Raw genomic sequence first — 22,293 nt, forward strand, 5'->3', positions numbered from 1 at the left:
AATTTTTGTTTTTTTTTTGTTTTTATTGCAACTATTGTGTTGCAGTTTTCCCGGAGCTCGGGCAAAGCACGTCCGCTCCGTTGTTCGAACATTAGATACTCAATTTAAAAAAAATGAAAATTCTGTGAGCTGGCTCATCAAGATTTTATTTTTTATGAAAGAAAAGGTGAGCCAAATTCTTGAAAAAACCTTAATGAAATTTCCTTAGTGGAATTTCCAATTTGGGAAGCACAATATAAATGTCTGTAACTCTAAAATTGGTGTTAAAAAATAAATGATTTAAATGTTTTTCAGATATAAGTAAGCTTCAACAAGAAAATAAAACTAACTTCAGGCGGAGCCGAAGCAGTTAAGAAGCAGCTTATATTATTATTATACCCTTGCAGAGGGTATTATAAATTTGGTCAAAAGTGTGCAACGCAGTGAAGGAGACATCTCCGACCCTATAAAGTATATATATTCTTGATCAGGATCACCTCCTGAGTCGATATGAGCATGTCCGTCTGTCCGTTTCTACGCAAACTAGTCTCTCAGTTTTAGAGCTATCGAATTGAACTGAAGTATATAAGTCGGAACAGCCGGGATCGGTCGACTATATCCTATAGCTGCTATAGACCTGATTGATCGGAAATGCCATAACTTGTTTTTTAAGTTAGAGAGTTGGGACTTGTTATATTTGACCAAAATATCTATATATGATCCGCTTTGTATGAAAAATAGCAAGGATGTGAATCGCAGTCCGCTAGGTAACGCCACGCATCTTATATTATTAGATAATACTATATACGATCCGCTATATATCAATAATATAAGATGCGTGGCGCCACCTAGCGGACTGCGACTCAACTGCAAGGGTATATAAACTTCGGCTCCGCCCGAAGTTAGCTTTCCTTTCTCGTTTATATATCGGATCGTATATATTTGGCCGATCCTTATGAAAATTTCACCATCAATTAATTTTCTAATAAACTGTTGGAAACAGCCCCAAGCATCTTTAAAAATAGCAAGGATGTGCTATTTCCGATCGTTCAGTTATATGGCAGGTATAGGATTTGGTCGGCCGATATATATGAAAATTGGCAAATCTAATAACTTTGGCCAAATGGAATCTGTACCAGTCCTATCTTTATACCCTTGCAAAGGGTATAATAATTTTCTTCAAATCTCTTCAAAGGAATGTAGTCTAGTCGCAGAGTCATTTATTATATACTAATTTTTTGCACAAATCACAAACCGAATAATGTTTTTTAATTTGTTTATGGTTATATGTTTTAAGCCGCGCAGCTCAAATTTTCAACGGAAAATAATTTAACAACTTATTTTCCTATGCACAATCACGTCGGGGTTCGCCAAATATTCAGTTAACGAGCGTTTTCGGGAGCTATATTCAACGTTCTAAATATTGGCTTCAGTAAAAACAAGCACAGTTCAATTTAGAGATATTCATACAATTTATTTGAAATGTTTTGGGTTTATACAAATGATATATGTATAGATGTGACTGCGAGGGGTGAAGACCGAATTAGAATACAAAGGCAGGAGCGCGATTCAACGCTTGATGCTGCGGAGCGATCGAGAGAGCCCGGGAGAGAGCGAGACAAACCACCACCATTGGAGTTTCACATTGATATTCGTAGAGTCTGCTTAGATTATTTAGACTGTTGTACAACGAGCAGCTGTATTACCATGTTCTGGTTTTGAAAAAGTGTTTGTATGGTCGTTTTCATGAATGACATAAGCTCCATCATACTTTGTTGGAGGGTAAGCATCATAGTTTCCGTTTTGCTATGTGGCTGTTCTGGGGCCTGTTGAGCGCTGTGTGAGTTTGGCTGATTTGGATTTTCCATTCCAGATCGTAGAGCATCGGCATAGGAAAAGTCGTTGATAGTGTTTAGGGGACAGAATGAGGACCTCGCAGCTTTGGCGAAGAAGACGTCTGGCGTAGTTTTTGATGCAATGTACACATTCTGTGGGTTTTGGTTGCGCGTTGCGCTCGCTTGGCGCATGCGACTCTTCAACTCCTTGTACACCATACATCCTCTATAGTTTGCCGTATGATTGCCTCCGCAGTTTCCACATTTTTTCGCGGTACTGCCCTTGTTTGTAGTGCAGTAAGTGGAGTTGTGCAGTATGACCTAGTGTGTCCATACTCTTGGTAGTTAGTGCATTGCACTGGACCGTTGCGTTTATGTGGCTCTTCAACTGTGATTCTCCGATGCAAAAGATATTGCAGCTTGTAGTTTGGGTGGACTTCGTTCTTCTTCAGCGACCTGCTTTCTCGCTCGAGCTCGACCTTGAAGAGCGGTTGTGGCTTTTTATCTTTATTTAGAATGTTGATAACGTTCTTGTCGGCGACGCCCTTTTCTTTAAGGGCGGTTCTTATTTCCGCGGCGGTAACATCGGGTTCGATACCCTTTACTACCACTTGTATGCCCTTGCTGCTTTGTTTCGTGGATGTTCCCTTTGATAAGCGGGACAACATGAAAGTTGTCACCGTTCCCGATCAACGCCGCAATTCGGTTGACCAGGTTACTCGCGTTTTTCTCCCTGATATAGATAGAAGGGGGCTTGGTTTTTTTGCGGTGTCTGGCGCTGGTTGGTTTTCGTCAACCTCCGCCAATGGGGAAAATCTGTTACTACAGGATCTGCCTGGCTCTTCGACGATCTTCTGGACGCGGTTAATTTTTGTTTTTTTGCCTGCCGGATTACTCTGCGGGCTGAGCTTGCGCTTAAATTGGATGTAGCGATCCAATCCAGTCTGTATGGCCGGTGCCGTTTTGGCCCTTTCCGAAGTTGTTGTTTTCGTACTCGCTGTAGTAGTTCATGTCGCGGTATTTTTAGTTGCAGTGGTTGTCGCCGTGGTTGCAGAAATTGCAGCACTGCTTGTTGTTGGTGCGATATTTGGTTCAGCCATTGGAGGGGGAGTTTTACACTGCGAACTCCATGACGCGGGGGTCGGAGTGAGAAGAGCGGGTGAGCAAGACCGTGCCCAATGGCTTTCAGCGGTCAGTAGGGCTGGGTTGCTCTTAATCGCCGATTTTTCCATTTCGATATTACGGGTTGAAAAGTAAGAGTAGAAGCCGTTTCTTTGGTTCATTTAGCTTCTACGCTCGTTCTTTGGATCGTTGCTCAATGAGCTTATTGCGTGGCACTTATTTATTTAAAACAATGCACTAGTTTTTGTTTTAGCACATCACAACTGTTAGAAAAAGCTTTGTTGAGCCAAGCAGACAAGGGCGAAGCTGCTAAATAAGTCACATATGTTATAAATCTGAGTAGCAGCGGCGGGTTATCGGCAGTTCTAGTTTTTGTTTACATCTCCCCGTTCGCATGCGCTTTGCTGGTATTTGTAGCGCATGCGCTTTGGGGAGCTTTTTTGGAGAGCTGCTGCACACCAGCAAATCGTGCATTTGTGTGCGTTCGTATTGCTAAGTTCGTATTGCTAAGCTTGGGTACTTGTATTATTGTATTGATTGGAACAGCTGCAAGTTGGGTTAGAGTTGAACCCTCGAGAAATAAAAAATATTGAAATTGCCTTGAAAATTGATCTGTGGAATTTAATTCGTTTGGCCGCTATTAAAAACCATTAATAGCTCAACATTTTGGTGACCCCGACGTGATTATCATCCGTTCAATTAACGCGATCAGCATTAAAAGTGCCACTAAAACACCGTTGTTGGTTTTGTTGTCGCATTTTAATTTAATTGGCATCTTAATTGGAATAATTCAATGGAATCTGGAGCTGAAGCCACTGCATCTGCTGCGTCAAGCCGTGAAAGGATGCTGCGGAGACGCGCAGAGGTAACATGCCAGGAAATGGAGGTACTGCATCGGAAGGTCAAGGCTGCGATGCAAACTGAAGATTCAACCATTCTGACCCTCGAGTCTATGGAGAAGCGTCTGCGCGACCGTTTCACCACGCTGCAGGAGGAATTGGAGGAGCTAAATTACAGCGAGATCGGGAGCGATTTATATTGGCGATTCTCTCAGCTGGCTACAGACGTGCACGTTGACATCCAGGTGGAGGTGGCCAAGCGTTCTATGCGGGTTGCTGCTCACTCTACGCTGTTAGATGCTACCAATGGTGCTGGGATTTCAAACGCTCCATATAGGCCTGCTCCCTCATTGCCCCCGTTGCCAATGCCAACATTTAGCGGCGGCTATGCTGAGTGGCCGGATTTCTGCGCCCTATTTAGGACAACAATTGACAGCCACCCGCACTTGACCAACATGGAGAAGCTCAGGTGGCTCATTTCCTGCCTGCGGGACTCAGCCCTGGAGACTGTGAGGGCGCTTGAGATTACCGACGCGAACTATGAGGTTGCCCTCGACCTTTTGCGCAACCGTTTCAGCAACCGTCGCTTAATCTTCCAGTCTCACATCAACGAGATCTTGCAGTTAAGGGCGGTTGAGCCAGGATCCGTTGCTACTCTTCGAGAATTATCCGACCGATTTAATGGACATATGCGGGCCCTTATGAGTTCCGGGACGTCGGCTGAAATTCAAGGGTGCCTCCTCATCCAGATCATCTTTCAAAAGCTGGACCCTGCCACAAAGGCCAAATGGGAAGACTCGCTGGCAGGAAACACTGATGATAGCCTGCCAACTTGGGAATCTATGGCTCGGTTTCTGGAGCAAAGGTGCCGTACCCTGGAGACGGTGGATTTGGCCTTAGCTCCGCATTTGTCAGCGAATCAAGCGGGCCGTCGTAGGCCATTTAACAACCGATCCTGCATGCTCCTGAATGCTCCGCCTGCTTCGTGTGCCCTGTGCGGCAACCTGGCACACGCTGTGCCTTCTTGCCCAAGGTTTCTCGCCTTGTCAGTTGAGGAACGATACGATGAGGTTCGACGTCTTGCCCTCTGCTTTGTGTGCCTCAAGTCTGATCATTTAGCCCGCGGATGCTCATCCTCCCGCTGCCCAACTTGCCATCGCCGACACCATGCGCTATTGCATCCTTGCGAGCGTTTAGCCAGCGCCACTTCCGTTCCTGTTTCTGGATCGAATCCGGCCAATGTAGCAGGGGTTGCGACCTCTCAGGCTCCTCCTGCTAATGCTCTTATTGCACAGGATCGCAGCGCTGAAATAGTGTTCTTGCCCACCGCCAACATTCTCGTCCGTGGCAGATCAGGAGCCTTTCTTCCTTGTCGAGCGCTACTTGACTCCGGCTCCCAAGTTCATCTCATCACATCCCGGCTGGCCAGCCAACTTCAGCTTCATCGGTCCAAATGCTCTGTAGCAGTGACTGGCCTTGGAGACGCTGAGTTTTTTACGGATCGGGCATCGGTTAACGTTTGCCTGAAGTCTCGCCTATCCACGTATTCCGTTTACATTGAGGCAATTGTGGCGTCTCACATCATAGAGCGTCAACCTGGCCTGAACTTAGATGTGTCCAATTGGAAGGTTCCCGCCAATGTGGTGCTAGCTGACCCGGATTTCCACAGAGCTCAGCGTGTGGATCTGCTGATTGGAGCAAGCCTGTTTTTTGATCTGCTCTCAGTCGGGCAAATCCAGCTAGGAGACGGTCTGCCTCTGTAGCAGAAGACACGTTTTGGATGGGTAGTTTCTGGAGGAGGTTGCACCCCGGGAAATCCTCGCTTGGCCGCATCATGTAAGATGATTTCTGCTGACTCAGCAACCTCGTTTGACGATCGCCTCGATTATCTTCTCCGCCAATTCTGGGAAGTGGATGCCTGCACTGCGCCTATCGTTCAAGCCACTAAGGAGGAGCTCGATTGCGAGGCCCACTTCGTCATGCACCACGTCCACCTTGAATCAGGTGCCTATTCCGTTCGCCTGCCAATCAAGCACAGTGTGGATCTGTTAGGGGAATCCTACGCACAGGCTTTGCGGCGGTTCCATTCACTTGAGCGCAAGCTGGATCGTCATCCGAATTTAAGGACCCAATATTTGTCTTTCATCAAGGAATACTTGGATCTGGGTCACATGTCTCTGGTGCCGCAGGAATTGCGAGGTAAGTGCCAGTATTTCCTTCCCCACCACTGCGTCCTGAAGGAAGAAAGTTCCACCACTAAGCTGAGAGTTGTGTTCGATGGTTCGGCTGCTACGGCTTCCGGCTATTCCCTCAATGATGTCCTGATGTCCGGCCCCGTGATTCAGCCCAAGCTTTTTCATACATTGCTTCGGTTTCGGTCCCACCTTGTAGCTTTGACTGGGGACATTTGCAAGATGTACCGCTGCGTAAGGGTCTTTCCGGATGATAGTTTGCTGCAGTGCATCCTCTGGAGAGATTCTATCCACGATGACGTGAAGGTTTTTAAGCTCGACACCGTGACGTATGGCACAAAGCCAGCGTCTTTTTTATCTATTCGCTCAATGCACCAGCTGGCTAAGGATGAAGGTGCCGGTTTTCCCGTTGGCTCTCGTGTTGTCCTCCAGGATTTTTATGTGGACGACCTTATATCTGGTGCCCCAACGAAGACTGAAGCGCTTGAGATAATAGCTCAGACATCGAGCCTGTTGAACAAGGGTCAGTTTCAATTAAGGAAATGGTGCTCCAACATCCCAGAGGTTTTGGAAGGCGTGCCCGAAAGTGATAGAGAGTCTTACTTGAAATTTGACGATGGCAGTCCGTTCACAAAGACTCTTGGATTAGCATGGGATCCTTCAGCTGACCTGCTGCTTTTTTCCTTTGAAGCTCTTCAGCCCACCGCCAAACCCACCAGGAGATCTATACTATCTTCCGTCGCTCGGTTTTATGACCCAATGGGCTTGGTAGGTCCTGTAGTCACCAGGGCAAAGATCCTGTTGCAGAAGCTGTGCCGAGAAAATTTGTCATGGGATGAAAGCCTTCCTCAATCCCTTCTCTCCGAGTGGTTACAGTTCTGTTCCAGTTTTGACCAAATTCAGCGAATTAAGTTTCCTCGGTTAGTCATTCCCTGTCAAGAAAGGCTGGAGGTCCACGGATTTTGCGACGCTAGTTTAGATGCGTATGGAGCGTGCGTGTATGTATTGTCAGGTTCTGATTGTCGGCTGTTATGCTCGAGTGGCACCCATTAAAACTCAGACAATACCGAAGCTAGAGTTATGTGGAGCTGAGTTGCTAGCAAGACTAATGGCTGAAGTTGCTGATCTTGGGACATATAAAGGAGATTATTATTGTTGGTGTGACTCCTTGGTTGCCCTATCCTGGATTCAAGATGAACCTGCTCGATTTAACGTGTTTGTTTCTAATCGCGTTTCTTCCATTCAGGAGCTCACCAAGGCAATGAAATGGCTTTATGTTCCTACTGCCGTCAACCCAGCCGATCTACTGTCCAGAGGTTCTCTTCCCACTGAGCTATTAAACTCCCAGCTTTGGTCCCAAGGCCCTCCATTTCTTCGTGGTTCCAAGGATGATTGGCCCATTGCTGTTGTGGCCGAAAAGGCAGCCATCGAACTTCGCGCCAGGACTTTATTGGCTACGGCTCCACCCAGGGATATCGCCGCATTGTCAAAGTTTGCCAACTCGTTTCCCTCCCTACAGAGAGTGTTCGCCTACGTCTTCAAGTTTTGCCGCCGCATCCGTCACGAAGGAATTTCTGTTCAGGATCTCAAAGGAGGAACCCATCTACTGTTGCGCGCCGTCCAGCTTGCCGAGTTTAAGGAAGAGATAAGCTTACTAAAGTCACGCAGATTGGTTCCGCCCTCAAACCCTCTGGCCTCGCTTGCTCCCTTTGTGGATAATGATGGTTTGCTTCGTGTTGACGGGCGATTGCGGAACTCTGCGTTGGATTTTGACGGACGTCATCCGATCATCCTTCCCAGAGGCCATCCCGTCACTTCGGCCATAGTGACTCACTTTCACGAGAAGAACCTGCATTCTGGTCCTCGGGCACTAGTGGCGAAAATCCGTTCTCAATACTGGCCCATTGGGGGGAGGAAGACCGTTTCAAGGGTTGTGAACAAATGCGTACGTTGTTTTCGCGCAAAGCCTCGTCTACTGGAGCATGTTATGGCCGATCTTCCGACCGAGAGAGTTGCAGGATTCCAATGTTTTGATGTCACTGGTGTGGATTTTTGCGGACCGTTTTTCTACAAGGCAGAGACTCGGAATAAGGGCCCTATTAAATGTTATGTAAGCGTATTCATCTGCTTCAGTATGAAGGCAATCCATTTGGAGTTAGTTAAGGACCTTTCCACCGCTTCGTTTCTGAGCGCCCTCCAACGGTTTATTTGTACGCGACGTAAACCCAGACAGATATGGTCGGATAATGCCACCAATTTTGTGGGTGCCAAGAATGAGCTTATGGAGTTGAAGCGAAGATTCCTCAGCCAGGAGCACCAGGCTTCTCTGCACGATTTTTGCCTGTCTGAGTCTATCGAGTGGCGATTTATTCCTCCACGCTCTCCTCATTTTGGTGGTCTATGGGAAGCAGCAGTGAAAACGGCTAAGCACCATCTTTATCGTGCAGATGGTCCCGCAGTTCTTGGCTTTGAAGAATTAAGGACTTTGTTGTGCCGCATCGCCTCAATTATTAATTCTCGGCCCCTTGTGTCGATTTCAGAGAATCCTGCGGATCTAGATGTCCTGACGCCGGCTCATTTTTTAAATGGCGGACCGCCTTCAACATTCATCGAGCCGGACCTTACTGCGCTAAACTTTAATCGGCTGGATGGGTGGCAGAGAGTCTCCTTCCTGCAGCAGGTTTTCTGGGCTCGTTGGAAGGAGGAGTACCTTACGCTGTTGCAGCAGCGTTCCAAATGGCGCACCCCTGGCCCTGTAATTGCTGTTGGAGACATAGTCCTGGTGAAGGATGAAAATCTACCCCCAATGAAGTGGCCTCTGGCCAGGATACTGGAGCTGGTTCCTGGGCGTGACGGAGTGCACCGTGTGGCCGTTCTCAAAACAGCGGTGGGAGTGACTAAGCGTGCGGTGTCACGGCTGTGTCTGCTGCCTGTCAAGGATTCGGTTGAAGATTCAGCCTTCAACGGGGGGAGGATGTTGAGCCAAGCAGACAAGGGCGAAGCTGCTAAATAAGTCACATATGTTATAAATCTGAGTAGCAGCGGCGGGTTATCGGCAGTTCTAGTTTTTGTTTACATCTCCCCGTTCGCATGCGCTTTGCTGGTATTTGTAGCGCATGCGCTTTGGGGAGCTTTTTTGGAGAGCTGCTGCACACCAGCAAATCGTGCATTTGTGTGCGTTCGTATTGCTAAGTTCGTATTGCTAAGCTTGGGTACTTGTATTATTGTATTGATTGGAACAGCTGCAAGTTGGGTTAGAGTTGAACCCTCGAGAAATAAAAAATATTAAAATTGCCTTGAAAATTGATCTGTGGAATTTAATTCGTTTGGCCGCTATTAAAAACCATTAATAGCTCAACAAGCTTGTCTATTGTTTTTAATAAATTGTGGTTTAGCGTCTTTTTGCTTATATTGGGTTACCCCAAATTTTTGTTTTTTTTTTGTTTTTATTGCAACTATTGTGTTGCAGTTTTCCCGGAGCTCGGGAAAACCACGTCCGCTCCGTTGTTCAAACATTAGATACTCAATTTAAAAAAAATGAAAATTCTGTGAGCTGGCTCATCAAGATTTTATTTTTTATGAAAGAAAAGGTGAGCCAAATTCTTGAAAAAACCTTAATGAAATTTCCTTAGTGGAATTTCCAATTTGGGAAGCACAATATAAATGTCCATAACTCTAAAATTGGTGTTAAAAAATAAATGATTTAAATGTTTTTCAGATATAAGTAAGCTTCAACAAGAAAATAAAACTAACTTCAGGCGGAGCCGAAGCAGTTAAGAAGCAGCTTATATTATTATTATACCCTTGCAGAGGGTATTATAAATTTGGTCAAAAGTGTGCAACGCAGTAAAGGAGACATCTTCGACCCTATAAAATATATATATTCTTGATGAGGATCACCTCCTGAGTCGATATGAGCATGTGCGTCTGTCCGTTTCTACGCAAACTAGTCTCTCAGTTTTAAAGCTATCGCGTTGAAACCTTGCACACATCCTTCTTTCCTTTGCAGGCAGTATGTAAGTCGGAACAGCCGGAATCGGTCGACTATATCCTATAGCTGCCATATAACTGATTGATCGGAAATGCCATAACTTGTTTTTTAAGTTAGAGAGTTGGGACTTGTTATATTTGACCAAAATATCTTATGTTCAAAATTTCATAAGGATCGGCCGACTATATCCTATAGCTGCCATGTAACTGATCCATCGGAAATGCCATAATTTTAGCGTTTTTTAAGGTTGAGGGTTGAAACTTTTCACATAGGTTATATTTGGCTAAAATATCTTATCTACAAAATTTTATGAGGATCGGCCGACTATATACTATAGCTGACATAGAAGGATCGGAATTGGCAAAACTTTGGTGTTTTTTTAAGTAAGAAAGGTGGGATTTGGTACAGATTCTAATTTGGGAAAAACAATCTGATTTGTCGAATTTCATAAGGAACGGCCGACTATATTCTATAGCTGCCATATAACTGATTGATCGGAAATGCTACAACTTCGTTGTTTTTCAAGTTAGAAGGATGGAAGATTCGATGGATTCCTCTTCTGGCAAAATAATTCAATTTGCCAAAATTCATAAGGATCGGCCAACTATATACGATCCGCTATATATCTAATAATATAAGATGCGTGGCGCCACCGAGCGGACTGCGACTCAACTGCAAGGGTATATAAACTTCGGCCCCGCCCGAAGTTAGCTTTCCTTTCTTGTTTATATATCGGATCGTATATATTTGGCCGATCCATATGTGAATTTCACCATCAATTAATTTTCTAATAAACTGTTGGAAACAGCCCCAAGCATCTTTAAAAATAGCAAGGATGTGCTATTTCCGATCGTTCAGTTATATGATAGGTATAGGATTTGGTCGGCCGATATATATGAAAATTGGCAAATCTAATAACTTTGGCCAAATGGAATCTGTACCAGTCCTATCTTTATACCCTTGCAAAGGGTATCATAATTTTGGTCAAAAGTGTGCAACGCAGTGAGAGACATTTCCGACCCTATAAAGTATATACATTCTTGATCAGGTTCACCTCCTGCGTCGTTATAATCATGTCCGTCTGTTTTGGAGTTTAGAGTTTTGGAGTTATCGAGTTGAAACTTTGCACACATCCTTATTTTTCTTGCAGGTAGTACATAAGTCGGAACGGATCGGGATCGGTCGACTTTATCCTATAGCTCACATAAAACTGATTAAAGGGAAATGCCATAACTTGGGTGTTTTTAAGTTAGAAAGATGGGACTTGGTACAGATTCCATTTGAGCCAAATAATCTGATTTGCCAAATGTTATAAGGATCGGCCGTCTATATCCTATAGCTGCGATATAATTGAACGATCGGAAATGGCACAACCTTGCTATTTTTAAATATGCTTGGGCCTGTTTCCAACACTTTTATTAGTAAATTGATGCGATGATGGAATATTCATAAGGATCGGACAGCTAGATACGATCCTATATATATATAATATTATAAGCTGATATCTAACTGCCGCCCGAAGTTAGCTTTCCTTTTTTGTTCTCACTTAAAAAACACCAAAGTTATGCGTTTCCGTTTCTTTCAGCGCAATGTTGCATACAAGTTGACGGACAAGGAAAGAGCGGTCAAGATTTTCAGACATTTCAAGTGCGTGAACGATTTTAGGGACATTAAAGACAAATTACTCGCCCAGATAAAATGCAGCCAAAAAAGTGATGATACTTACAAGCTGTTGCGATAGCGAACGCATGATTCTGGCTCTCTTTTACACAATTGCCTTCCAGGACGCCGCCTATCATTGGGCCCATGACCATCGCGTGAGCCACAAGTACTTTGAAACCGATGCTGATCCGCACAACGTCACTCGTGGCTTCTTCTCGCATGTCGGCTGGCTACTGTGCAAGAAGCACCCCGAGGTGAAGGCCAAGGGCAAGGGAGTAGATCTATCTGATCCACTTATCGATCCCATCCTGATGTTCCAAAAGAAATACTACATGATCTTGATTTCCTTTGCCTGCGGATTCAATTTCGTAAAGAAGCAGTAGCAGGAGCTATTTCTTGCTTGACCATTTGATTATTTCTAAGATAAAAAAGTTAATATAATTATTTTTTTGTATCTTGAGGACTTTAAACCGTCTGTGTTAAACCAGCTCTAAAAGCTGTTCTTTTTGCTCTGGAATTGCTTTGGAAAGCCATGGAAAAAAATTTTGTATGGAAATTAATTTTTTCCCTTGTTGCTTTTTTAAAACAATATAAACATTTTTTATTTTATTTTTTTTGGTGTTAGACTTTAATCTACAAACTCGTTCATATATTAAGTCACTTATTATAATTGATCTTAGATATGACCGATCGCGGCTTCTGCTCGAAACGGGCTGAGTTTCTTAATTCTAAAAGCTTCTCCAACTAACCTCGGCCAGAAATTTTCTTTCTTTTGCTTAAAGAACTTTTCTTTTTGTTTTCAATAAAAGCTCAGCATAAGGTTTTCTGTCGCATTTCGTTGTGAAATTAAATTATGCTGATGCAATTTGATTGAAAATTGGAACGCAATATGATCTGAACTTAGAACGAAATACTTTGGGCTTCGATCGCGAGAACGGAAGCTTGTGTTTACTTTACGATTAGTTTATTTATCTAGCCAGACGGTCAAGCGTGGCCTTCGAAGGTAATCAAAAATCCAGAGGCAGAATCTTAAACAAAGGCAAAGGAAATATAGCTGAGATTGAATTTTAAAATTTCTTTGTTAATTCCATAAGTCGAGCCGTTTCATGGGTTGGATAACTTTCATATAAAACGCTTTAAACCTGTGTAGCGTGTAATGGACTTCTGCGCTTTTTCGAAAGGATTTGTTCTTGCGAGGGCACGCTATAGAGTCCGGCTCTAGCTCGTCGGCTTTGGGGATAGAGGTCTTGCTTCATACAAATCCTAACACTGCCACATTTTAATATCAAATAAAGTCCAGAATTGAGCGTGCTGGCGACACGATAGATAGCTAGATACTAAACCGGGAGAACGGAGGAATTAATTCGACGCGGAAGAGATAGAGTTAGAAAGAGAGAGAGAGGAGAGAAGTAGAAAGTTTGCGATGCCACAGATGTAAATAGGCTCGCGTACTGCCCACCCTACCTTTGGCCACAGTCCGATAAAGCAATGCTTTAGTGACCCCTTCGAACACCCTACACCGTGGAGTCATCAGCTCAGTTCAAACAGAAGATATTCAATTCATTATAAAAAAAATTTAATTCAGAATAAAACTAACAAAAATTTGGTTAAGGCTAATGAAGTGTTTGACATTATTCCTAAATGGTTGCTTGCATAAAAAAAAATTGTGTGCGTGGAGTCCCTACGCGCGAAAGAAGTGAAACTTCTTAGCGATATTCCAAAAAATGCATATTATTTCGTATAAAAGAAAAATAGCGGGAGGGAAAGGATAAAAATAAGGTGGAGTGACCAACACTTTCTTCAATTCACATTTTATAAATTTATTATAAAGCAAAGTCCAAGTTCTGCTTTCTTTCGTGCTCGGTATTCACGATAATATTGTGCTCTGTTCCCTCCTCTTAAAACACCGGCTGCACTGTCTTTTTCCGCTGTAAAATCAATTCAAAATCAAACCATTAAAATTTTTGCCAATCCAATTGATATTAATTTCAAGATGATATGATCCACAAGGTGCATCTGTTATGGACAATTGAAATATTCAAGAGAAACGTACCACCACATAACCTGGAATCCGCTGTGTTATGCGTATTTTCACTGTCACTCATTTTATTGTTTGTTTGAATCACTATTCACTGTACTAATACTACAAGTAGTGCGTCAATATTATATAGAACACGAATTAATTATGGGAAACACTTTAATAACAAAATACGAGATAAGAATAATAAAAAGAATTTTCGACACATAGGACGCTTGATGCACTCACGCATAGGCACTAATATTAGTCTAGGCAGCTGTTACGCGCTACGTGTATCGCCATAGCAGCGCATGCGCCTGGCGATACCTTACTCTCATTCACTCTCTCTCTCTCTCTCGCACTCTATCTTTCTCTTTTCCTCATCTCCTTCCGAGTTGCGTTAAGCGTTCAACGCTATTCCCCCTCCACTGGAGCGTTAAACGTTTAACGCAACATTTTCCGGCGTCGTATAAGAAGTTTCACATCAAAAAAATATAAAAATAAATATTATAAAAAATAAAAGTTAATATGTAAATTTTCAAAGAAATATGGGTATATATATAATATGATAAAATTTGGTATAAGTAAATATCCCTACGAAGGTGAAAAAAAATTTCAAATGAAGGTATTAGAAAAATGATAAAAATTTAAAATTCATAAGTATAGAGTATCCGTTAGTCACCAATTAAATCATTTAAATGAGATTCGTGCTCTTGTTAGTTTTGTTTGTGTGTTATGATGAAGGATAAATGAATTACATTGTGGAATTAAAATTTCAGTGTGACTTGAGAAATTTTTCTCAGGGTATGTGTAAAAGGTAAATAAATCACTCACTGTAAGTCCATCGGCGAAAGATCGATCTCTGCTTTGGGTTGCTGTAATTGTGTTAGTGTTTTGTACACCATAGAATTTAAAAACAAACTAATTTCCGCACGTGAATTAAAATAAACGATTTAAAATAAACTGATGATCATTTTGTTTCGCGAAAGTTTACAAAAAAAAAATAATAATCTTCATATTCTTCGATTCTGTTTCTCTTCACTTCACTAAAAGCATGTAATTAATTTAAATTTAAACTTAAAATTAAAACTATTGAATAAAAAAAAATAAAATTAAAACATTTTAATAACGCTCGTGATTTGGGGGATGAAATGGTGATGAGAAAAAAGAAAAAAAAATTATCGCCATTAGTTTGGAGCTGGGCGGCTGGGCTAGCGGTTTTTGATAATTCCTCTTTGCTCCATATTGCATTGCTGATGGGGGTCAACGCCTTTCGCTCAACGGGTCTTCGTTGGGTCTGCAAATTCCCTTACACCATCCCTAAAGTTAGTTTTCCGGCCGCCTAGGAGTTAGTTTTCCGGCACCAATGAATTATGGGGATGAAGATGATGGGGATCGAGGATCACGGACTAACCGAATGGGGTTTAGCCGCTTCTGATCTGGGAGCCTCCAACAGGCGGGCTCCCGGGGTGCTTTGATGTGGACCGCAACGAATCTTTAAAAACGGCCACAATAAGTACCCTGGAGGTATAAGAAAAATATTTTTATACCCTTGCAGAGGGTATTATAATTTTGGTCAAAAGTGTGCAACGCAGAGAAGGAGACATCTCCGACCCTATAAAGTATATATATTCTTGATCAGGATCACCTCCTGAATCGATATAAGCATTCCTGAAGCAAGATATACGCAAACTAGTCTCTCAGTTTTAAAGCTATCGAGTTGAAACTTTGCACACATCCTTTTTTTCTTTGCAGGTAATACATAAGTCGGAACGGCCGCGATCGGTCGACTATATCCTATAGCTGCCATATAACTGATTGATCGGAAATGCTATAACTTCGTTGTTTTTCAAGTTAGAAGGATGGGACTTTCTGTGCATTCTAATTTGGGCCAACTTATATGATCTGCTAAATGTCATCAGGATCGACCGTCTATATCCTATAGCTGTCATATAACTGATTGATCGGAAATGCTATAACTTCGTTGTTTTTCAAGTTAGAAGGATGGGAGTTTCAATGGATTCCTCTTTTGGCAAAATAATTCGATTTGCCAAGTTTCATAAGGATCGGCCAACTATATACGATCCGCTATATATCTAATAATATAAGATGCGTGGCGCCACCTAGCGGACTGCGACTCAACTGCAACGGTATATAAACTTCGGCTCCGCCCGACGTTAGCTTTCCTTTCTTGTTTTTTTTTTTTATATTCACCTGATAAGATATAATAAGTCCGCGACGAGGTCGCGCTTTTATAAACGAACCAAAAAAAACCACGAACATAGGCTTAGGCTGCCCTTATCACTGTCGCAAATGCATGTAAGCGTATGCATGTAAATACAAATAATACCCGACACATCCGAATGATCTGTGACTTACGTGGTATTTGGGATAAAATAAAATCACTTTGCATTTGCGGGATCTTGCGCTGATGAAAATTTAAACTCGCAGAGAGTGATATTAACTTGCGTCTGCACTTCGTGAGGGTTACGACAGAAAAGACTGAGAATGGATCAATCTACATTCCATTTAGGTTACCGAAAATGCAAAACAGCTGATATTGCAGCTTTCCTAAGCCTCCCTGCTGCAGCTGATTCCGCGTCTTAACCATTGGGCAACTCCCGAAGTGAAAGCTTCTCTTTAACTTTCGGTTACAAAAATTACAAAGCCGATATAAATAATTTTAGTTCTTTATTTATTTTCTTGGGAAATGACTCTTCAGTCGCCGCTACAAAGCCCCCTCGAAACATTCAGGCTAGGGTATTCTATTCCTGGTACCCTAGACTGATACCGACTGAAGAGGCGCTATTGTTTTATGTCCTTTGCGTGATAAGTGCCTATCAATTTCCCTTGCAAATCCTCTAGTTCGTAATACACGCTTCCCAGTTTCTTTCGAACCTTGCACTTAAGAAAGGACGGTCAAAATTTAGCGTTGTAGCCAGACTGGAAACAACTCGGCCTAAAATTTCTCCGATACACTTCTTGCCCTTCCTTAAAAGTCACATTTCGACACCGCAAATTGTAACTCTTCTCGTTTTCGTCGTGGTTTCTCTGCATTAGCCGACTCGCATTTTCTCGTGCAACTTCCAAAGAATCCTGACGGTCTAACTTCAGCGCTCGGTCGTCTAATAAATTTAACTTTCTTAACAAAGAATACGTGGTCCCGGAAGTGATCATGTGTTGCCCGAACACCATATAGTAAGGCGAGGTCCCTAAACTTGAATGCATTGCTGATCTCAACAAACAGCATATTTTACTTAAATTTTTGTCCCAATCCCTCTGATCACGCCATATGTATGCTCTTATTGCCGATATCACCGATCGATTTACGCGTTCGGAAGCGTTGGCTTGGGGAAAATGTACCGCGGTATAGGTGTGAGTTACGCGATACTATTCCATTAATTTGCCAAACGCATGGGAACGGAACTGAGAGCCATTTTTGGACACTACGGCTTTTGGTACTCCATACGTTAAGAACAATTCTTCTTCCAAATATTTAACCACAGTACTTGTGTCAATTTTCCTAACAGGTTTCAGAAAAACGTATTTGGAAAAATGGTCCAAGACAATAAAAATACCCACATGGCCGCTTCTCGATCTAGGATAAGGCCCGAGGAAATCCATAAATAACCGTTGGAAAAATCGATGGATTTTTGGAACCCAAAGTTTCCACGCGAATTCGTCGTGCATGCGATCTCCTGTTAGGTGTTCGGACTTACGATAAACGAAAACTTCCTCAGTCTTAAGGTCAGGAAAATTAGTTTCGTTCGCCTTCACTTTATTCACTAAATCAGTGTATTCCCCCGATCTAAAATGCTCCGAGCTCAAATCCAAAAGTAGTCCATATCGCAAGTCCACCGCGGCTATCACTTCTTCATTAACCCGAGACAACACGTCGGGAACCAGATTGAGGGATCCTTTACGATGTTCGATCTTGAATTTGTACCTTTGCAATGATAACGCTCATCGAGCCAAGCGTGTACTCAAATCCTGATTGGACATCAGCCATTTTAATGAGGTATGATCTGTGATAATTTTAAAGATCTGACCTTCGACATAGGCCCTAAAATTCTTTAGTGTCACTATTGCAGCCAAACATTCTTGTTCCCTTACTGTATAATTCCGTTGCGCCTTATTCAACTTCTTTGAAATAAAGCAAATAGGTCGCTCGTCGCCTTCCTTAGATACTTGTACCAACACTGCTCCTACCCCTGTCTTACTGGCGTCACAGTGTATCTCGAACGGTTTTCCGAAATCGGAGCTACACAAAACGGGCGCTTCGGATAATGATCGTTTTAAATCCTCGAATGCTTTCAGCGCTTCGTCGGTCAAACTGAACTTACGTTTGGTTGTCATTAAGTCAGTTAACGGAGCGGCAAGAGTCGCAAAATTTGACACAAATTTGCGATACCACCCGCATAGTCCCATAAAGCTTCTTAAATTTCGCAAACTCTTCGGAACAGGAAAATTGGTGATTGCTGCCACCTTTTCGAGGTCTATACGTATACCACCGTCTCCAATGATATGCCCCAAATATCGTACCCGGTGCATGCAAAAATGGCTTTTCCCAATGTTAATAGTTAACCGGCCCGTCTAATGTGCAAAGCTAATTCCCTCAGGACTTCAAGATGCCTGTCAAAGCTTGAAGAAACTATCAACAAATCGTCGAGATAGACGAACACTTCGTTCCTGAGGTGTGCTGGTACTACTTTATCCATAAGTCGAGACATGGTGCTGGTAGCATTACAAAGCCCGAATGGCATTACTTTAAATTGATAGAGAGGTCTTCCCGGTACCGTAAACGCTGTTTTCTCCCGAGAAGCGACATCTAAAGGCACCTGCCAATACGCGTCCTTTAAATCGAGGCTCGATATATATTCCGCGTTTGGCAATCGACTTAAAATACCACTAATCTGAGGAAGAGGATATGCATTCTTTTCTGTAAAACTGTTGACTTTTCTGCAGTCAAGACAAATTCGAACTTTTCCTGGTTTTGTTACTATAACGATAGGGGATGACCAAGAGCTTTCCGACTCTTCTATAACGCCTAACTCAAACATTCTATCCATTTCAGAGGCCATGTACTTTTCCACCGCGGGTGAAACTGGAAAGTGTCTTTGCATGATGGGTTTCGCCTTACCCACGTAGATGGTATGAGTTATTAAATTCGTCCTACCCAGTCCTTCTTGCACGAACGACGGCAAACAATTGATGACGTTCATCAACTTAACCTTATCCACTTCAGACAAAATATGCTGATCAACGTTAAGTTTTGGGTTTAGTTCTGTTGACCCTAGTTCAGATATAATTAACTTCCGGGGTAATAAATCGTAGAGTTTCCTAAAATCAATCCCTAAATATAAGTCTTGTTTTAAAGAGGGTACTATATAAATTTTCATTAACTTTTTAACTTCCCCGTATTCTACTTCAACTTTACAATATCCTATTATCTGCTGCGCTCTTCCAACAGCTGTTGAGGCAGTACATGCTAGTTTATATTTAATAATAGTTTTTAATTCCTCAGCTAAATTACCACCAACACATCTAATTGATGCTCCTGAATCTAATAATCCATAGACAGTACGATTCAGAAACTTGACTGGTACAAAAGGTCGCGGATCGCTTGACCCTGCTGGCAAGGAATTAACCCTCTAGTGCCCAAATATTCTTTTCCAAGAAAAAAATCATTTTTGGATTCAGTATGTATCAAAATTAAATGTTTGTTTTAAAAAAAAATTTATTTTTGCTCGGATCGAGTTTTATATGACTATATCCTTGGACCGCCTAGAGGCGGCTTTGGGATGATAGGCCAACAAAAAATTAGGTAATCAATTCTTTTGTTGCACACATTTGTTCGTCCACAAATAAGCGTTGGCGCAGCGGAACTAATTGATACTTGTCATTGAAATGAGTCGCGAGCGGTCGTATTTTGTATAAAGGATCGTGGTCGTCAGAATCCTTGGAGGGCAACTTACTGTTGTCATTAAAATGCAAATTTCTAAATTTGTTGTGGAAAACGAAGTATTGGATCCTTTTGGACAGCATACAAATTTGTTTGCTAAGTGATATGTTCAATAATAGTATAATAAAAAACAAGAAAGGAAACCTAACTTCGGGCGGAGCCGAACCCTTGATATACCCTTGCAGTTGTGCCATTTCCGATCGTTCAGTTATATGGCAGCTATAGGATATAGTCGCCCGATCCCGGCCGTTCCGACTTATGTGTGCAAAGTTTCAAAGATAGCTTTAAAACTGAGAGACTAGTTTGCGTAGAAACCGACAGACAGACGGACATGCTTATATCGAATCAGGAGGGGATCCTGATCAAGAATATATATACTTTATAGGGTCGGAGATGTCTTCTTTACTGCGTTGCACACTTTTGACCAAAATTATAATACCCTCTGCAAGGGTATAAAAATTGAAAACACTTGAATGGCGTATCCAGATTTTGAAGTTCTCCGAGGTCAGGCTCATTAAAGGATATTGCAGATATATCCATGAATAGGTTCATTTGGTACCACAACATCTTTTTGAAAAGCGGTGCTTTTGGATCCATAGTCCAAACAGATCCACATTCAGCTATTGTGCTTTCTTTAACTTGAGCAATATTATGATCAGCAGGCGCTTTACGTTTGCGTTTCTATGCTTGAGGTGAATTGGACGCAATCGAACTTGAGGATGACAACCATTTTGCAAAAGGAGTAGGACTTCCGCTTGAAGTTACACAAATCTCTCTACCCAACATAGATCAATGTCATGGTATCAATGCCAAAATCAATAGAATTTAATAATTTTTTAATCTCCACGTCGGAAAGAGCTGATAACTTATTTACATTATTCAATTAATTCATTATTCAACTTGACTTAAATATGTCATAAGTTGCTTCCCTTTCTAAATTACTTTATAAATTTTTTTTCCCGAATTGTCCCAAGACCGCCTCTAGACGGGATATTTTATAAATGCAATAAAAAGCTAACGAAAGCTTATTTTTAGTGTGAGTTTCGTATTTTGCGTCCTTGAGACTATCAACAACACGGTACAATTTTTTATTCCACCGGCAAACTATTTATAATATTTAAAAAAAATATTTACATTTTGCACTTTTTACAAAATAATTACTTCATTCGAGTTTCACAAATTTTCTTCTTCAAATGAATACAGCAGCTTGCGCAAGCTCTAGTATGTATTCCAAAAGCAACCAACTTAATTTTTGGGCTTTCCCAAATTAGAAACAATGCAAAACCGAGTCAAAAGGATTGAAAAGAATAAAATAACGGTATTTTTAACATTACCCGTCTAGAGGCGGTCTTGGGCACTAGAGGGTTAATGTACTGAAGGCCCTGTTTAACCTCCTTTACCCACCTTCAAAACTGACTTACCCACCTTGAACTTCGGGATCGCCGCATTTTACAGTTTGGGTTGTAATAAAATCTTGAAATATTCTCCTCCAGTAACCACGGTATTTTGTTGTGAAGCAAAGGACCTGAATCAATGCACTGTTTGTTGATGGAAGGGGGTGAGGTTCTATTTCTCGGTCATTGTGGCCTGACTTCGTACGGCACTCGGAGCTTTTGGTCTGAACTGCGACTTCGACGTGCCGGCTTGGAAGTTTTTTGAACACTTACCACAGTTTGGTTTGTAAGTATTCGGTGCTCCACAACCGTAAAAAAAAACTCTCCTATTCGATATACAATCCTGATATCTATGACCTTCCTTGCGGCAATTCCAGCACAAAAGGGAGAAAGCTTCTATGCCAGCTTCATCATCGGATTGCTCCGTTTCCAGAACATCGTAACCTTCACTAAACTCAGAGATATCGCGTTTGAAAGGCGTTCTTCGAGAGTATCCTTGAGATCTCTTCACCTCAGCCATAAAAGCTTCGCGTCTACGTCAATTTCCTCTAATTCGCTGACTGTTTGGATATCGAGATTTAAAATCTCATGCCTTATCTCGGGACGAAGGTTATTGTGATGCTTGCATTTCTGCAAAGTACCGTATAGTTATTTCCTAAAGTCTCACTAGTCAGTGCTTCCACTCTATATATGAAGTTGTCCACAGACACTCCTTTTCCGGAATATTTAATTTTCCTCCCGTTGAGGATATGCACTACCTTATCTGGGTGGTTCAACAAATCTGACGTATTGCTTCCCTGAGAATTTTGGGAACGCGGTCCTAGCTAATTTCCTAGTCAAAACGGCAATCTCCGCTTCATAGCTAGTAGTGTTATGGCGTTCGCCGAAATGATGCTTTCATTGCTGCTAATGGGATTAGACCCTGAAGTAGTAGCTATGTCGTCTGTCGTTTGTCTCCCGACGTTATCGGGGATGGGCTGATTCCTGGATTGACTTCGAGTTCGTCTTTCCGGATCATCCGTTACCTTAAGTCCTTTGGGTCTGCAAATCGCCTTGTAAACCGGACATTGTAAACTCTTCTTCCAGTGAGCTTCTATGCACTTCTTATGAAACTCATGCTGGCATGCCGTTACGTAGACCTTGGCAGCGTTTACCTCGGCGTTACAAATCGGACAACAGGAATTGGAACTGTTTGCAGCTCCTTTATCTGGAGACCGGTCTATCCCCATCTTCTCAAAAATCTTAACTTTTCCACAACGAAAATATCAACAAAAGAAATAAAAAAAGGAATTATCAAAAT

The 22,293-nt window shown here is 42.3% G+C and overlaps 2 protein-coding genes across 2 annotated transcripts in view; both read left to right on the forward strand.

Annotated features, from left to right (window-relative positions):
* LOC6504327 (neuronal acetylcholine receptor subunit alpha-7) overlaps positions 1-22,293 on the forward strand; it is a 577,668-nt gene that overhangs the window by 281,441 nt on the left and 273,934 nt on the right. The gene's annotated exons all lie outside the window — the stretch shown is intronic.
* LOC116656399 (acyl-CoA Delta-9 desaturase-like) lies at positions 11,651-12,020 on the forward strand. The gene has a single exon (XM_032455949.1). It carries the CDS (start codon positions 11,674-11,676, stop codon positions 12,001-12,003), a length of 330 nt encoding a protein of 109 aa, XP_032311840.1. The 5' UTR covers positions 11,651-11,673; the 3' UTR covers positions 12,004-12,020.

This window comes from Drosophila ananassae, chromosome XL (assembly GCF_017639315.1).
Source record: "Drosophila ananassae strain 14024-0371.13 chromosome XL, ASM1763931v2, whole genome shotgun sequence".
In the NCBI taxonomy this organism is placed as follows: Eukaryota; Metazoa; Arthropoda; class Insecta; order Diptera; family Drosophilidae; genus Drosophila; species Drosophila ananassae.

Excerpts from the sequence above, each read along its gene's own strand:
- LOC116656399 (XM_032455949.1), top strand. The coding sequence starts at position 11,674 with ATGATACTTACAAGCTGTTGCGATAGCGAACGCATGATTCTGGCTCTC.